This window comes from Pongo pygmaeus, chromosome 3 (genome assembly GCF_028885625.2).
Source record: "Pongo pygmaeus isolate AG05252 chromosome 3, NHGRI_mPonPyg2-v2.0_pri, whole genome shotgun sequence".
Taxonomy (NCBI): Eukaryota; Metazoa; Chordata; class Mammalia; order Primates; family Hominidae; genus Pongo; species Pongo pygmaeus.
Window position 1 is genome coordinate 122,737,528 of NC_072376.2, and position 19,608 is coordinate 122,757,135.

Sequence of the window (19,608 nt, forward strand, 5' to 3'; positions counted from 1 at the left end):
TCACTCTCATCCCACGAAATGAGTCTCTGCATCCCAACAATTCTACCCCTTACGATCTAACCACTCTGCCCTTCCTGCAGGTTTCTCTCTCCAGCATCCTCCTGACTAGTATCCCTGTCTCCATTTTCTCTGCTGCAGGGAGCATAATCCCTCAAAAAAGAAGTCCCAGTCATGTCACTCTTTGATTAAAATCTGCTGACAATTCCTAATCACCAATAATTAAAGTGAAGCCTCTTCCTTGGGCTCACCAAGCCTTCTGCTCATTTCTCAGCTTCTTCTCTCACCCTTGTTTATATTACATTCTCTGTTGCAACCATTCTCAAAGATGTACTTTCCTTTCATGAGGCACACTTGCTCTCTCCTGCAGCCCAGTCTGCATGCTCAGGAACTCGCCATCTCCGTCCCTTTACCGGCTGTCTCTCCTCATCCTCTGAGAAACAGCTCCAACATGACTTCCTTCAGGAACACCTTCCTTGATCCACTGTGAGCCTAAGTTAGCTGTTCCAGAGAAGGTATTCTCAGGGAATGTGCTCTCAGAGAATTTCCCTAATCATATGACACTTACCATGCTTTGCTGGAGTTGTCTGTCTTTTTATATTCCTTAGTCCTTGGAGGACAGAGAATACAACTTTCCATTGCATTCCCAATGCCTAAACAACTTTAAGAAACAAGAGTTGAAAAAACAAGCAAGCCAGGCACGGTGGCTCATACCTGTAATCCCAGCACCTTGGGAGGCCAAGGTGGGTGGATCACTTGAGGTCAGGAGTTCAAGGCCAGCCTGGCCAACATGGTGAAACCCTGTCTCTACTAAAAAATAAAATAAAATAAAATAAAATAAAATAAAATAAAATAAAACACAAAAATTAGCTGGGTGTGGTGGCATCCGCCTGTAATCCCAGCTATTTGGGAGGCTGAGACAGGAGAACCAGTTGAACTCAGGGGGCGGAGGTTTCAGTGAGCCAAGATCGGGCCACTGCACTGTAGTCTGGGCAACAGAGCAAGACTCTGTGTCAAACCCCACCCCCCCACCAAAAAAAAAAAAAAAAACCAAATGAAAAAAAATTCTTTGGCACTCTATCTCCTAAATAATATAATAACGAATAAGTTTTAAATATACATAATATCTGAGTACATAGGTTTTTGTTGTTGTTGTTTGTTTGTTTCAATTAGAATTTGAAATAACCTATCTAAGTGCATGCAACTTCTTGGCTCATAGAGATGCCATAATTATTGCATGGGTACAAAATTATCTGTTCTTGTGATAATTTAAGGGCTTTCCTTATAATATCTCACTTAATCTTTACAACAGCTCTATTAATTAAGTGTGATAATTAGTGTAATATTATAAATTAAAAGTTCTGAGGTTTAGAGATGTTACAATAGCCTGTTGAAGGTCACAGGGTGGTGGAATTGGGATTTGAAACCAGGCAGACTGATAACATGCTGCTCTCCAAATACACTCTATTATCTATCATTTCATGTTTTAGATGTACCTTATTTGTTTTGAGAAAGCCTGTAATTCAGCATATCATTATTTATCCATGGCCTCCTGGTAGTTAAGTGCTTCAGTTTGCACAGATCATGGAGTCAAAACCCTATTTCTCTCTCTCTTTTTACATTTTTCTTTAATTTTTTTTTTCCATTTCAGAAACTTAAAATCTTTCTCTTTCTCTCTTACTTCTCTCCGGCTATCCGAAAACAGGCACAGAATGAATCTCACATTTTTTGTTGGCATGATTAAACTTATTAGCCAGATATTCTGGCTGCCCTGATACCTACACTATTATACAAATCTCAGAAATAGTGTGGGAACATTTTTGTACACATCTTAATGACAATTATTTCAAGTTCAACGTCTGGGGATTTTACAACTACTTTATTGCTCATAGATATTATGTTGTAAAACGTCCAAATATTTTTGCTTTTTTCTGTATCCTTTAAATGTAGATTTCAGTTTTAAGCTATAAGAGAGCTTCAAAAGCATATTCTTTGGGAAATGAAGGTTGTTTATTACTAACACTGTGTAAAATGCTTTACATTCATTTCATGCACAAAAAGATGGCTGAATTTAATCCTGTGAGTTCATGAAGGATAATTATCTCCACCTGGAAATGTACTTGCTTCTGGAAGCAATTAGTATAGCTAAAATTGCCAAGGTGGGAGTCTAATTCATTTTGATTATTTTGTTGCTGGAGTGTCTACTATAAAATCTTGGTTATTTTGAAACAACTGGAAAAGAATCATCCTAGAAAGATAAAATTTAATTCATATAATTTTAAATTATTAGTTTAAACACATAAAATTCTGTTATTCTTCATGGAAATATTAGTAAAATATGTATTGCTATATTTTCTTAGCATCATTTATAGTTACTGACATTTTCTTAGTGACTAGAGTCACATTTACAAGGATACATGCCACTGCAGCAAGCATAGGGCTGGTTTGGGGCAAAGCTGGGTTTGCCCTGACACCAAATGGCTGCCATTTGAAATGTCTTTTAAATACTTGAAATTGCTCTTTATCACTTTTATGTTTTCTTTCTTGCTGCTGGCTCTCACATGTTGCAGGTTTTCACATGCCTGGCTGTGGCCTCTGTTTATTTTCTAACCTGAGGCTTTTTCTTGCCACTTGTTTGTTCAGGAAACCAGATCATTAGTCCTGTAGGATTTTTCACTTTCTGGATTTTGCAGATTATATCACCATGTGTCATTTAACATGTTTCTCTAATTTCCTTGTTACCTATAAACTGGTAGTTTAGGCTTAGAAATCTGATCAGAATCAGATTGTTTGCAAGAATGCTTTATGGGTGGCACTGCAGGTGGTTCTGTAAGCTTCCCCTTTGTACCACATTAAAAGGCACACGGGGCTGGTTCTTATTCTTTTTTGTGATGTTCAAAATTAATTAGCATTTCAGAAGTCACCAGCCTGGTCCAGCCACTGCAAGTTCCCCATCAGCCTTTTGCTTAATGGTTTTAGAAGCTATTGATTATCATTGCATGGAGCCATTTTTTATTAGAGGTTCAAAGCAATGACATTCTAATTCTATCACTGTTTATGCATATATTAGCTGGGATTCTTATACAAAGAGGAGCCTTTCCAAATCAGATATATGATTGTCCTGAGGAGGAGGAGCTTTTATAGGAAAGGTAAATTCAGTGTTCGATCCTATTTCTTAATTTACCCATTTTCAAAATAAAGAGTTAGTGTCCTAACCCTCCAGTATCCTCCAAAGGTCACTTTTTCTTTAATCATCTCTATAAAGTCATGGATTCTTAAAAATAATTGACATTTTTATTCACTGTAATTATTACCATTTTGATACTCAAATTGTACTATCTTCCTCTGGAAGGAACCCTGACCTGGAGTTTCTAGTCTGTGTGGGAAATTACCAACTGTCTTGCAGCCATTGACACTGGCAGCCTGGAATGCAAGGTTAAGGCTACATCTGGGCTTAGTAAGAAAGAACACTGGACCCACACAGCCACTTCTACCATTGGTGAATATGGGTGGGGTGCGGTGGTGACAATGGGAGTGGAGGCATATACACCTTGTCTTTTTAAAATGTATTTTTAATTATGGATACATAATAGTTGTACACATGTCATACCTTGTACTTTCCATCTTCCTGCTATGGGCAACCAAATTGCCAGAAATGAGGGTACAATAAGAAAAGACTCAATGGGCCTGAAGGGCTCTTCTAAGAGTTAAAAGCATTTTATTTATTTATTTATTTATTTATTTTGAGACGAAGTCTCACTCTGTCACCCATGCTGGAGTGTAGTGGCATGATCTCGGCTCACTGCAACCTCCGCCTCCCAGGTTCAAGCAATTCTCATGTCTCAGCCTCCCAAGAAGCTGGGACTACAGGTGTGTGCCACCACACCTGGCTAATTTTTGTATTTTTAGTAGAGACGAGGTTTCACCATGTTGGCCAGGCTGGTCTCCAACTCCTGGCCTCAGGTGATCTGCCCACCTTGGCCTCCCAAAGTGCTGGGATTACAGGTGTGAGCCACTGCACCTGGCCAAAAACATTATTTTTAAAGTGCTTTAAGTTTGTTGATTCATTTACTTTTTGATTCCTAAAAGGGTACAGATGGCTATGATACCAAGTGGCTAAATTCTGGCTAGGTGACTTTTTTCTTTTTTTACTGTAATTAGGGATTCCAATAGCACAGAATGGCCATTCTTGTATTTTCTTCCTTGTATTTCTATTACTGACAAGAGTAAACTTCTATACTGTTCAGTTTGAGAAGTTTTTTGAGGAAGTTGAGGCAGTCATTATTGAGAACTCATTAATGATGAAGACAATAAACAAATGAAGCAAGAATATAACCAGGTTTTTATAGACATTTCATAAAACATATATTTTATGTGCATGTTTATATTTATACAAATGCATAAATATAAACACACACACATAGAATTTTACATATCTGGTAAAAAGAGGGGGGTTACAGTCAAAGGGCTTGGAATAGCATCCCAGTTCTACACCCTATTTTCTATGTGATCCTTAACAAGGCACTATTTCCTAATTGTAAAATGGAAGATGATACTTGCTCTGCGTAGCTCAAGGGCTTGTTATGAAAATGAAATGTGATAATATAAATACAAGGTGTTATTCAAAATTTTTATTGTTATGTGCTAAATATTGGGGATGCCAAATATTTAGTTATGACTTTAGAATGACCAAAGTTAATGGGTTTGAATGGAAGAGACTAGAAAGGCTTTGTTGATGAGGTGAGTCTTACATGGAATTTGAGGTAGACAAAGATGTGATCAGTGGAAAAAACAGGAAAGGCAATCCCAAGTGCATTGTTTCAGAACTGGGCCAGGGTAAAATCTACAGATTTACTGGGCTATAGTAAAGCTCATGAGTGCCTGCGTGCTAGCCAGGCAGTTATTGAAGGTGCAGTTGGTGGTGGACATTAAACTCCATGATTAGGAGCTTTAATTGATCTCAGAGGTAATTAAGCCTCATTGCTCAGCTCTGAGAAGGAGTGTTATCTGAGGTCAGCAGCAGCATTCTCAGGCTGGCTTTGGCCTATTTTGAAGCTAAAGAACAGCAGAAGATTAAGGAGATTAAAGAAAATATAATCCTCAATCCTCTGTGTTGTGCCACCACCTAAAATGACCTTTTAAAGTGTTTAGTGTCTGAATTCAGGTCACGTCATCAGCACAACTAGGCAGAGGAGAATAGTGATTTCTTTCCCGCCTATGTCCATTATTGAAGAGTGATGTATATTGTTAATAAGCATCACTAAAAGCCATCAGCAGCATGGTATAGTGGAAAAAGTACTGGCTAACATCTTGTGACAAACTGTTTTGAGTGCTAGCTCTAAGGTTGATTGGAACTTTGAGGAAAAAACAAATAGGGAGTTAGGTTGCAGGTGACATGATCACAGGGTTTTTTTGTGGATGTATTAGATGTTTACTGGATGCCTATGTTGTAAAAGGCACCATGCTAGGTGTTACTGGGACTATAAATGTGACTAGGGCACATGCCTTATCCTCAGAAGTTTATCAATGGAAAAAAGATGCATATACATAATTGTGGTGGTGACAATGGGATGATCGTGATAAGAATAGATACAAATCCAGGTGAGAGGTAGTAGAAAGGTATGGGAAAAAAGAAAAATATATACTGGATCTAGAAGAACAAAGCATTTTCTACGCCTGAGACAATAGTTGTTTTCTTCATTAGATAGTTTGATTCTCTGTTACCATACTATAAGCAGTAATTAAGGTTTGATAATCTTTAGAGGTATAAACTCAGAAGAATTTATCACCAACATTTAATTCTGTTTATAACTATAGAATTTTTTTAAAAGAGGGATCTCAGCGAATATCTATTTCAACAAGTTTATTTTGTGAATTAGGAAACTTAGGTCAAAGAGATAAAGTGATGTGCTGTAAAAGGAAGAACCAAGACAAAATTCAGTTTTCCTGATTCGTAATCCAGTAATCATCCAGCATGCTGAGTTTGGAAAGATTTTTATAGGGCAAAGGAAAGATTTTTTATAAGAAGCATAATGTTTCAATTTTTTGTTACCTCGAGAAACTGTAGCATTTCAGTGCTATTAAAAGGCCAACTCAAACCTTCCTGGATTTTTGTTGTTGTTAACTTGTAAAGTTTGTAAAAATAAAAGTTAAACACATTACTGCTTTTTAAAAAGAAATTTAAAGTGGATGAATTTTGTCTGCAATATTTACAAGTTTCTAATTTTAGTCATTTACTTTTAAAATTTAGGCCATTTTATTTTTAATTTTGCTTAAAATTTTGATAGTTTAAGTGAAGCATATAGAACATGAAAAATAATGTAACTATACATGTATAATTGGCATAAAGATCATAGGCAAGAAATAAAATTTTTGGAATCAGTTGTCCATAAGACCATTCAATATAAATCTTAACTGATTTAGCAGGTAATACTACAATGGTATTGAAAGTTGACAAGACTGATTTTGCATTTAATTTTGTAGAGATTTGAAAAAACAGGTTTAAAATAACTAAGGAAATAACACAGACTAGCTAAAAGTAATTACTTGTAACTAAGATGAAGGTGTAATGTTTCACTAGTACATTAGGCCAGTGTTTCTTAAAGTGTGGTGTGAAGCAGCCTCCTGACATCATAATCACTCCTGATTCTGTAAAAATGCAGATTCCTGAGCCTCTGATATACCAAATTAGAATCTCTAGAGGGTGGCATACTCTCCGGTTATCTCAATGTACACTAGGGACATTTTCAAGGGAGCAAGAATATGTTTCTACTGAATCTTACTGTTATTGGTCATGTCTAGTGATGTTAAATAAAATTTATGGGAGGCAACTGATTTGGACTGAGCTCCTGCAATAGGCCCCAACAGACCAAATCAAAATTAAGTCACTCATGCTAAGATTCCACATCAACAAACCAAAACTAACTTGTTTATCTGACCCCCTGAGGGATCAGGAGAGAGATGATAGCCAAATCCTCAAACAGGTCAGCTTTAATTGGTATCATAAGGAAATCCCGTCTGGTTTAACTTTTACGAGGAAAGTAACCTGAAGTAAACTGATGTTAACCAGTCAACTATATGTATCATGCTCAAGCGATATCACAAAACTGAATGTGCTGCCACAGCCAGTGTAGCATCTGTCTATTTTTAGACAAGATGTTTCCCAATTCATGAATCCCAAATAAAAGCCAATTTGACCATTTAATTAAATGTGTTGAAATTTTATCTTTTGAGATTTGAAGTAGAAGGAAATGGGTACAGACAGAGGAGACTTCTTTATTAGTAGATAAACAGATCAGAGAAACCAAGCCTATTTGGAGAACAGTCTCAGGCCCTCTGCCCACTTTGCTCAGGCTCTTGCTGATTTGTTTCCTGTGTTCTTCCCAGCAATGGTGGTGTTCTCAGCAGTCCTTTCCTCAGGTCCTCAGCTTTTCCCATGATATATCAGCTCTAGCTGATTTTAACAATGCCATTGCTTCAGAATCCATGACCCCAATAGTTTTCCTCATCCTTCATCTCTTGCCAGACCTCTGGCCTCTGTATCTACCTGCATTCTAGGTATCTGCCCTTACGCTCAGGCTTACTCCTGTATTTCTCATAGTATGTCACAGTGGTCCTATTGTTTTTAAAATGGGCAAAAAATAGGGTGCAAAAGAGACAAAAATCTCATTAACTTTTTGGAAAGAGATATGCAGTTGTACCTCAGTATCTGTGGGGGATTGGTAAGCTACCCAAATCTGCAGATGCTTAAGTCCCTAATATAAAACGGTGTATTTGTATATAACCTAGCCACATCCTCCCATATACTTTAAATCATCTCCAAATTACTTATAATACCTAATACAATGCCTACATCACTTCATTCCTGTGAATTCAACATAGTGCTTGGCATGTGGCAAATTCATGTTTTGCTTTTTGGAACTTCGCTTTGTGGAATTTTTTTCCCAAATATTTTCAGTCCTAAGTTGGTTGAATCCACAGATACGGAGGGCCAACTGTAGGTGTTACTAGTTTAGCCCTTGATTCTGGCTCTGAAAATCAATGGTACAAAATTGACCACTTGTTCAATATAGCTGGCTAATTCAACCCAAACACCCAACACACTGAGCAGATTTTACTGTTTATTATGGAATATTTGGAACACATGGGACACTGGCAGCAATAACTTCAGAAATTTGAGGAGCAGAGATATGGCAATGATATATATTGAGTCTGAAAGATGTTCATTAAATAATGATATTAAAAACCGCTAAGTAGCTTACATATCTAACCTATAAATATTACACTTAAAAAGTATTCTTGGCCAGGCACGGTGGCTCATGCCTGTAATCCCAACACTTTGGGAGGCTGAGGTGGACAGATCACTTGAGGTCAGGAGTTCGAGACCAGCCTGGCCAACCCTGTCTCTACTAAAAATACAAAAATTAGCTGGGTGTGGTGGTTTGCACCTGTAATCCCAGCTACTTAGGAGGCCAAGGCAGGAGAACTGCTTGAACACAGAAGGCTGAGGTTGCAGTGAGCCAAGATCGTGCCACTGCACTCCAGCCTGGGTGACAGAGGGAGACCGTGTCTCAAAAAAAAAAAAAAAAAAAAAAAAAGTATTCTTAGGTTTGAATCTCTTTTTATTTCTTAAGCAGATTATTTCATTTGCAGAATTTGTGTGCTTTTTTGTGATAAAAGTAAATTAGAATGAAAAAGCTAATAAGTAGTGTTTAGTATTTGCAACCTAAGAAATGACATCCCCAGCTAATCAGGATGCCCAATCCTGAGAGGTTTTGGAGAAGTAATACAATTGGAGAAAAAAGTGGGCTTTGGGATGCTGGGGAATCTGAGCTCTGGCTAAGTTTGCCTCCATGAGAGATGCAGCTGCAGACGTTGTAGGGAGGTAAGACCTCTTAAGAATCAGTAAGAGATTTAGCAGTGTCCTCTGTCAAAACACGGCCCCACTCCAAATAAAGCATCTTCTCTTTTAGAGCAGAAACTTCGCAAATTGAGGAAAGGAAACTGCAGCAGCACTGTGTGTGGGCAAGACCCCCAGTCACACTTGTGCACGTGTGCAGAGGGATACGCCCTAAGTCGAGACCGGAAGTACTGTGAAGGTAATGGAAGAGTTGCTGCTTGAGGGGAGGAATGCTCAACTGAGCCAGCGGCTTGTCCTCAGTGGGCCAGCCAGAGCCTCAGTGGAAAACCAACTTCAAGTCCATTCTCCCTGTCCCCCGCACAACCCCTGAAGACTATTTTTTATTTATTTTTTCTTGTTTGTAAAGCCTTTATTAATACTTTCCTATCTTCATATCTTGTGTTTCTAGATCAAACACTCTGAGAGGATGCTTAGGGGTTGATATAAGGCAGGGATTCTCTAAGTGGATTCTACCAACCTCTGCGTTTGTGTGCACAATTTCAGTATGTGTACATTTTTAGGGGAGTGGTTTCATAGGGATCGTAAGAGTCTCAAAGAGTATGTGACTCCTATCTTATCCCAAGAAGATCTAGTAGGAAGCCTGGGAAACTGAACCAGGCTGGTTTGTCTAGGGATCCTCCTGTTTTGAGATTCTGGACCAAGTGCAATGAACTCAGGAGAAATACTATGTCCTTTTTCCTGGAAGGTGCTGTAGTTTAGTGATGAAAAGACTCCAATAGCTGCAGCACACATCCAGTGGAATTAGCTGGAGTGAGACCTCAGGTAAATCTAGCACCTGCCTGTTAATTATAACCCCCTGCTTACATGGGACCAATGGGTGAAAGCCATGGCATAGAGATAGTGAGCTGGAAGGCTGGGGCTTCAGCCAGAATAAAACTGCTGGAGAAGGTTTCCACGTTTAGGGAAAGGGCTCTGTTCAGTCTTGAAGTGTGAAGAGCACAATAGGAAATGTCCTAAGCTTGTAAAGAGCTTTCAAGAGTCCTTAACTTAAATGGCATGCTATATCTTTTCAGGGGAAATAATGCTGCCTTTTTTCCAAGGGTTATTCTAATATGAAAATCTGTATTTGAAAGTATAAGCTGGGCCAGGCGTGGTGACTCACACTCGTAATCTCAGCGCTTTGGGAAGCTAAGGCGGGCAGATCACTTGAGTCCCGGAGTTCAAGATCAGCCTGAGCAGTGTAGCAAAATCCCATGTCTACAAAATATACAAAAATTAGCTGAGTGTTTTGGTGTGCACTTGTAGTCCCAGCTACTCAGGAGGCTGAGGTGGGAGGATCACTTGAGCTTGGGAAGCAGAGGTTGCAGTGAGCTGAGATTGTGGCATTGCACTCCAGCCTGGGAGACAGAACCAGATTCTATCTCAGGGAAAACAAAAGCATAAAATGTGACAGAATAGAAATGGCTTTTATCATCATTTAACTGACTTATTTTACCCTTTGCTAAAGTATGGAAAACAGACTTTCCATGATCAATTACAGCATATACAAATGTGAGATACCCTGCGTTGTGATGACTTATTAGTGATAGCACAATTTATTTTCAAGAATAGCCATTTGAATGTATTGTGCTATTGTCATTGTGCAGATGTTAATGAATGTGCTTTTTGGAATCATGGCTGTACTCTTGGGTGTAAAAACACCCCTGGATCCTATTACTGCACATGCCCTGTAGGATTTGTTCTGCTTCCTGATGGGAAACGATGTCATCGTAAGTCATAGCAACAAGTATTTATTGCATTAGTATTCTTCATTTTCAATATGTTTCTAAGGTGGCTATGATCTGGGCTGGTGATCTTCAATCAGCAGTGTGCATCATAATTACCTTGGAGTTTTATTTTGTTTGGCTTTTTAAAACATGGATGACTGCTAGCCTGGGCAACATGGTGAGACCCTATCTCTACTAAAAATACAAAAAAAAAAAAAAAATTAGCCAGGCATGTTGGCCCACGCCAGTGGTTCCAGCTACTGAGAAGGCTGAGGCAGAAGGATCACTTGAACCGGGAGGAGGAGGCTGCAGTGAGCCGAAATCAAGCCACTGTACTTCAGCCTGGGTGATGGAGTGAGACCCTGTCTCAAAAAGCAAAACAAAACAAAAACCATGGATGACTGGACTCTACCCCAGACCTATCAAATCAGAACCTCTAAGGTTGGGAAACAAATCATCTATAATCTATTTATTATAGGTATTTTCCTGTTTCTTTGTCTGTATTACCTTATATTTCATTGTCTATCTCTTTTTTATTTTAATTTTTTAATTTTTAAAAATAACTATTGGGTACTACATTTCATTGTATATCTCTAAAGGATAGGCATGTAAAAAACATAATCATGATACATTATTGTATCTAAAAAACTTAACTATAATTCCTTCCTATCATTTAATGTCCAGTTAGTTTTCAGGCATAACCACAATACCATTATTATACATTAAAAAATTAAGGCTAGGCACAGTGGCTCACACCTGTAATCCCAACACTTTGGGAGGTCAAGGCAGGAGGATCACCTGGCAATATTAGCAACTGATTGCAATAAATTTTTGCAAACCTGATTTAACACTAATCTTGACCTTGTTCTTTATTAATTAGAACTTGTTTCCTGTCCAAGCAATGTGTCTGAATGCAGCCATGACTGTGTTCTGACATCAGAAGGTCCCTTATGTTTCTGTCCTGAAGGCTCGGTGCTTGAGAGAGATGGGAAAACATGTAGCGGTGAGTTTGTTTGCTTTATTTACCTTTTGTTTGTTTGAAAACATACATTTGCTCAGTGACATCTAAAAATTGACCTTGTTGTCAAAGAAGAATCGATTTTCCAATATTGTATACTGAAAGATGTTGATACAACAGATTAACATAGATTTAAATTTAGTATTTTTGGGTTTTTGGCTTTTTTGTTTTTGTTTTTGTTTAGACAGCATAGTGTAGTGGTTATGAGCAAGGGCTTTGAGGCTTGACAGCCCTGAGGTAGCATTACCAGTTACTAGCAGTTTTGATTTTGGTCTAGATACTTGCCCTCTCTTGGTCTTTGTTTCTTCAACTGCAGAGATACTGATACTTGCCACCTCGATTAAACGAGACTTCAGATGCTGAGTGCTTAGTCTGTTTCTTGCACCTAATAAACACCTCTCTACTTTTATCTTCATAGAGACTTAAGTATATAGATAACTGGATGTAACTCAGAATTAGCGGAAGAATTGTGTGTGTTTTTTTGATTTTCTAATAAAACAAAGCCAAGCAGCTAAAAATGTGTGAGAGAAAAAAATTACTAGGAAGAGTTAGACCAGCTGCCAAACTCATCAAATGGATTTTTCATTCTAGACAGCTGCCAGTGCACTTGCAGCTGAACTCATTGGTAGAATAAGAGGACAAGGGCCACTGGAATGTGAAGGATTATCATCCAAGATGTTGGGTTATAGGGAAGGAGGGTACTGTGACATTTTGATTTTTATCTCTGAAAAATAACCTTGACTGCAGCCATATGAATGATTGCGGAAATGTTTTAAAAAATCAACATATGGGCTGAGTGCAGTGGCTTATGCCTGTAATCCTAGCATTTTGGGAGGCTGAGGCAGATAGATCTCCTCAGTTCAGGAGTTTGAGACCAGCCTGGCCAACATGGTGAAACCCTGTCTCTACTAAAAATACAAAAATTAGCCAGGCATGGTGGCGGGTGCCTGTAATCCCAGCTACTTGGGAAGCTGAGGCAGGATAATTGCTTGAACTCGGGAGGCAGAGGTTGCAATGAGCTGAGAGAGCGCCATTGCACTCCAGCCTGGGTGAAAGAGTGAAACTCCATCTCAAAAAAAAAAAAAAAAAAAAAAAAAATCAACAAATGGTTGGCTCGCCCCCATCCTTTGATGAAAAATAATTATATTTTGGATAACATAGTATCATTACCAAGCAATTGTTTTTGTAGGTTGTTCCTCACCTGATAATGGTGGATGTAGCCAGCTCTGCATTCCTCTCAGCCCAGTATCCTGGGAATGTGATTGCTTTCCTGGGTATGACCTACAACTGGATAAAAAAAGCTGTGCAGCTTCAGGTTAGTGCTGTGGTTGTCTGGAACTGTGTCCCTGAAAAAAGAGTCATGAAAACCTTTTGTTTAGAAAGATGGAAAGTTAACTGCTTATGGTTTTGTATTTTTGAAATGGATAAAAACAAATCACATTGTAAATATGAATAATATGAGTAATAACAATATAACTAGTAACCAGGCTTTTAAAGACTATTTCTATTCTTAATTAGCATCCAGCAAAGATTTGCCATAATATCAGATAGGATACTTTTAGTATATGAGAAAGTCATGACAAGAATAGTCTTAAAACACTTTATAGTTAAGAGGCATTTAATAAGTATTTGTTGATTGATTTGATTTTTATCTCTCTAGTGAATATAATCATAACACTGACAAATTCTGTCCTTTTTATGTCAAAATTCAATATAAAGTTGTATGCTTCAGCTATTTTTTTGTCTTCTGATATTACCTCTCTTGCATCCTTCAACAGCCATGGAAATTCTAGATTTATACCAAATTGATTTAATATCTCCTGAAGGTTCATAATGCTATCATGTAATGATAATCCTGTACACCTTGCCCTAGTGAGACCCCAATACTGTTAACTTCTCAGGGCCTTCATTAATATAGCATAATCTAAATCCTTAAAATTATCAAGGGTCTTGCTATTAACTGAAATCATTGTGCCTCCCTTTAAGAAGTGCCCAGGCCAGGGAAAGTTACTTATTCAGACATGAAAGTATACAATCTACTAATATTAGTGTTTCAGTATGTGTGAATCAAGATGTGTAACCCTAAGACTTGCATCATTTAGCTATAGTGTTGGTTATTTAACGCTGTCTCTTTCTGTAAGTAAGTAGCTTTTAAAAGCAAATATCTGGAGAGGGAAGAAGCCAGAGATGAAATTCTGGCAATATGTCACCTCCTGGAAGAGGACATCCTCTTGCCTGTCTTCACCTATACCACACTAGAGGGAAATTAAGAAAGCAAGCACTGTAGAAATTGGGTAAAAAGGTACAGTGAAAGGGAAGAGTCAGAGATGCCTCTTAGCTTCTAAGGCAAGTTTTAAATTCAGCCATATTTGAAATTTGGTTAACAGGACCACAACCATTTTTGCTGTTTGCCAATTCTCAAGATATTCGACACATGCATTTTGATGGAACAGACTATGGAACTCTGCTCAGCCAGCAGATGGGAACGGTTTATGCCCTAGATCATGACCCTGTGGAAAATAAGGTATGGTTTTGTTACTTGAACAGATGTGGACATGCTTTAAGGACAGAGTAGAGGATTTTATCCTAACAAATGACCTGGCCTACTTGAAAATCCTCTGCTAAGCTCTGAATGATTAGGCACAGAACAAGTTAAATATAGATATTGGAGTAACACTTGAGAAATTTTAAGGACTTTCTTGCCGTCATAATGCTACCCTAGTCCTCGCTGCGATTAGCCGTTTTGTTGGAAAAGATCACACAGGATTTTCAGTTTAGTTTCCTCTTTGGAGATGAGGATGGGAGACTAGCACAGTGTCATGCTTATAGAAGGAGCTTCATAACCAGGTTTTTTATTACTTGCTGGTAGTGAGAGGAGTGGGAGGTTGAGTTTGGGGCATAGGAAGTATGGATTAGTAATTTATGTTTTACATATGTCTTTTGGGGGAGGAGATTCAGTGACCTCTTAACCATGAAAATCAGGGAACGTAAGTTTTATAGCTCATGTGAGAATGACAATCTAACTAATAACATTATTTACATAAACATTTTGTATGAGTTTTGTGTGTAACTTAGAATTTCTGTATCAGCTGGCCATTTGATCTCTAATTTCTTAGTTGTATCTGTGCTAGGTTAGAATGTGCTTGAAATGATGTTACAGTGTCTTTTAGAGATTAATCACCCAATAATGATAAATTTATATAGTTATTAATTATCCTGCATAATTATTTAGTCATTACTATGTGGTACATTAGTTCCTAGACTTTCAAACTTTGGGCTTTTGTTTCTTCCTGATTTGAAGCAGTCTGGTAAATGGCCAAAAGAAACAAAGTGAAGCAAATTGATTCTATAATAGGTATGGATTGGTAGCCGAATAGAAGTATTTTTGCAAATTAAAGTTTTGCAATTGAACACTAGCAAACAATTCTTTCTTTTCCCTGACCTGAATCTATATGGCTCCATAGAACAGTTATAATAACAGAAAAAAATAATTAATAGAAAAAAGGCAGTTCAAGATTCATTTATTACCAAACTAGTTTTATTCCTGCAGAATCAGTATTCTTACAAGTGAACATGGAGACCTAGAATGAATTTTAAGTCAGGTGGCTGGTTTTTGTTTCTTGGGTTAATTTTCTTATTTTCTTGCTACTCAAATTGTGATCTTTGAGCCAGCAGTGTCAACAACACCTGGAGATTATTAGAACTGCAGTCCTCCAGGTTCCACCCCTGACCACTAAATCAGTATCTGCACTTTAACAATATTCTCAGGTGATTCTTATGCACGTTAGAGTTTGAGAAGCACAGTGCCAGTGGAGTGAAGTACCCCTATTTGTATTTATGAAACATAACCTTTTCTATTTCATTTAGAAAGAAGAGTAACCCATTATTTAACGACTTACCACTTTCTGAATAGTCTCATTATTGATTGTAAGTTTATGTACATATGTGTACTCACAGTTAAAATTCTACAATGCTTTCATTAAATTATCAACTGACCCATAGCTTTTAAAATATATACATATATATATATTTTTAAATTTTTATAGGTTTAGGGGTACAAGTACAGTTGTCTTACATGGATAGATTGTGTAGTGGTGAAGTCTGGGCTTTTAATTTACCCATCACCTGAATAGTGAACATTGTTCCCATAGGTAGTATTTCATCTGTTACCCCCCACCCCCGCACCCTCCCACCCTTGCAGTCTCCAATATCTGTTATTCCACTCTGTATGTCCATGTGTACCCATTGTTCAGCTCTCACATATAGGTGAGAACATGCAATTTTTGATTTTCTATTTGAGTCATTTCACTTAGTATAATGGCTTCCAATTCCATCCATGTTGCTGCTCATAATGATTTCATTCTTTTTTATGAGCAGTATTCCATTGTATATATATGACACATTTTAAAAATCCACTCATCCATTGATGGACACTTAGATTGATTCCATGACTTTGCTATTATGAATAGTGCTGTGATAAACATACAAGTGCAGGTGTCTTTTTGATATAATACTTTCTTTTCCATTGGGTAGATAGCCAGTAGTGGGATTGCCAGATTAAAAAGTCATTCTATTTTTAGCTCTTGAGAAATCACCATACTTTTTCTCTAGAAGACTGCAAATTTACATTCCCACCAACAATGTATAAAAGTTGTTTTTTTCTTCACATCCATGCCAACATCTGTTGTTTTTTGACTTTTTAATAATAGTCATTCTGATGGGTGTAAGATGATGTCTCATTGTGATTTTGATTTTCATTTCTCTGATGACTAGTGATGTTAAGCATTTTTTCATATGTTTGTAGGCTGCTTGTATGTCTTCTTTTGAAAAATGTCTGTTTATGTCCTTTACCCACCTTTCAATGGGGTTATTTGTTTTTTTCTTCTTGGGTTGTTTGAGTTCCTTATAGATTCTGGATATTAGCCCTTTGTGAACTGCATTGTTTGCAAGTGTTTTCTCCCATACTGTAGGTTATCTGTTTACTCTGTTGATTATTTCTTTTGCTGTGCAGAAGCTTTTTAGTTTAATTAATTCCCATTTGTCTATCTTTGTTTTTGTTGCATTTCCTTTTGAGGGCTTAGTCATGATTTCTTTGCCTAGGTCCAGAAGAATTTCTTTTAGGTCTTCTTCTAGGATTTTTATAGTTTCAGGCTTACAACTAAGTGTTTAATCCATCTTGAGTTAATTTTTTATATGGTGAGAGACAAGAGTCCAGCTTCATTCTACCATTTATGGCACTCCAATTTCCCCAGCACAATTTGTTGAATAAGATATCCTTTCCCCAACGTATATTTTTGTGGACTTTGTCAAAGATCAGTTGGTTGTAGGCATATGACTTACATCTGGGTTCTCTATTCCATTCCATTGGCTTATGTGTCTGTTTTTATACTAGTACCATACTGTTTGGGTTACTACAGCCTTATAATAGTATAAAGTCAGGTACTATGGTGCCTTCAGCTTTATTTCTTTTTGCTTAGGATTGTCTGTGCTCTTCAGGCTTATTTTTGGTTCCATGTGAATTTTAGGATTGCTTTTTCTAATTCTGTGAAGAATGATGTTGGTAATTTGATAAGAACTGCATTGTATTCTGTATATTGCTTTGGGTCATTTTTAAACAGTCTTATGGAAATTCTTGTACCTGTGTGATAGGCTGCATACTAGACTGAAAAAGAACTTTGCATTGACAAGAAATCTTCTGTTGAACAAGATGGATGAATTAAAATGAAATTACAGTCATGCATCACTAATGACAGGCGTGTCATTAGGCAATTTTGTCATTGTGCAAACATCGTAGAGTGCACTTACACAAACTTAGATGGTGTAAGCTACACTCACCTAAGCTATATGGTCTAGCTTCTTGCTCCTAGGCTACAAACCTGTGCGGATGTTACTATGCTGAATACTGTAAGCAGTATTGTAACACAATAGTAAAAATTTGTGTATCTAAACATAGAAAAGGTACAGTAAAAAATATGGCATAAGGGATATTTTTAAATGATACACCTTTGTAGGGCACTTACCATGAATGAAGCTTGCAGAACTGGAAGTTGCACTGGATGAGTCAGTAAGTGAGTGGTAAATTAATGTGAAGGCTTAGGACATTACTGTACATTGCTGTAGACAAACACTGAACATTTAGGCTACACTAAACTTATTAAAAAAAGGTAATTTCACTATGACATTTGAATGCTACAATGTCACTAGGTGATAGAAATTTTTCAGTTCCATTATCATCTTACGGAATCACCATTGTATAAGCAGTTCGTCATCAACCGAAATGTCATTGTGTGGCATCTGATTGAATATAAGGTTAGAGACTAAAGGAACTTTAGCAAATACCTAGTCTAACTTCCTCATTTTTACAGTTGAGAAAATTGAGGTTAAAGAATTTATCCAAGCAATCAAGCAAGTAAGTGATAAAACTGGGAACCAGTTTTGACCTGCAGTGACTAAGTGTCTCTTGACTTGCAGTGAAGTGGGATGCTACAGACTGAGCCCAGCTTGTAGCCCTCATTAATTGCAAATCATTGCCCCCTTTCAGAAGTCATGGTAGTTCAAGCATGATGGCTATGTAATTGACCAATGATCAAGGGTTAATAAATTACCAATAGCAGTAGCAATATGTGCCAGATACATGGCTGAGGAGATCTATCTATCTATCTCTCTATCTATCTATAGCAATACCAATAGCAATAGCAATATGTACCAGATACATGGCTAAGGAGATATAAATATACATATATATTTATATCTATATACATTTATCTATCTATCTATATACCTACCTACTTACCTACCTACCTACCTACCTAATAAGCTTGATATTATTCTCCTCATTTTACTGATGAGGAAACTAAGATTCTAAGACACTGAATAACTTGCTTAAGGTTACACGTATCTGGGAAGCAGCCTAGTTCGAATTTAGTTGCAGGTGTGCCTATCTCCAAAGTCAAGCTCTTAACACCCTGTACAACCTAAAGCCTAGTGCCATTTGTATATATTCCACATTAGTTTAAAAAAAAACCAGAAATGCCTGTGTTCTCTTTTGTAGATATACTTTGCCCATACAGCCCTGAAGTGGATAGAGAGAGCTAATATGGATGGTTCCCAGCGAGAAAGGCTTATTGAGGAAGGAGTAGATGTGCCAGAAGGTCTTGCTGTGGACTGGATTGGCCGCAGATTCTATTGGACAGACAGAGGGTATGTTTTCTGCTTTAGTTTTAAGCTGTGTGGGATGGGAGTGATGGGATAGGTAATACTATTGGCTTCATCCTCCACTTTGAACACAGAAAAATGTTGCTGGGCATTTGGTTGGGATTGGAGAAAAGAGGCCACCATTGCGGTCCACACTCCCTCCACTTCCTCCTTTCATCAAGATTGCATCTGTGTGTGTGGGAGGATTTTGAAGACCAACAAAGTAGCCTGTGTTAGGAACAGAAAACCAAACAACGCATGTTCTCACTCATAAGTGGGAGTTGAATAATGAGAACACATGGACAGAGGGAGGGGAACATCACACACCGGGGCCTTTCGGAGGGTGGGTGGCAAGGGGAGGGATGGCTTTAGGAGAAATACCTAATGTAGATGACAGGTTGATGGGTGTAGCAAACCACCATGGCACATGTATATCTATGTAACAAACCTGCACGTTCTGCACATGTATCCCAGAACTTAAAATATAATAATAAAAAAAAAAGTAGTCTGTGTTTTGGCAGTTCAGGCTTTTGTTATCAGGGAAACTCAAAACCTGTCTGAATATAAGCAATAAGCATTCTCGGAGCATCTGCTATGGAAATAAGACTTTCTCCTAAGTCACATGGGAGATACAGAGGAGCCTAAGATGTGCTCCATCTTTTCAGTCGGTTCTTAGTTTAGCTGGGGAGATGAGGTATATTTCCCCAGCAAAATAATTAATACAAATTCTTGGTCTAAATAGCAGTTCAAGAAATGTCATAGGGCCACACACA

The 19,608-nt window shown here is 37.7% G+C and overlaps 1 protein-coding gene across 7 annotated transcripts in view; it reads left to right on the forward strand.

Annotated features, from left to right (window-relative positions):
- EGF (epidermal growth factor) overlaps positions 1-19,608 on the forward strand; it is a 99,788-nt gene that overhangs the window by 37,333 nt on the left and 42,847 nt on the right. For all 7 annotated transcript variants that reach the window (XM_054486120.2, XM_054486122.2, XM_054486121.2 and 4 more), the window contains exons 6-11: positions 8,970-9,095; positions 10,504-10,626; positions 11,504-11,626; positions 12,831-12,956; positions 14,029-14,165; positions 18,693-18,841. In XM_054486120.2, the coding sequence (XP_054342095.1) occupies positions 8,970-9,095; positions 10,504-10,626; positions 11,504-11,626; positions 12,831-12,956; positions 14,029-14,165; positions 18,693-18,841 (784 nt within the window). The remainder of the gene's footprint in view (positions 1-8,969; positions 9,096-10,503; positions 10,627-11,503; positions 11,627-12,830; positions 12,957-14,028; positions 14,166-18,692; positions 18,842-19,608) is intronic.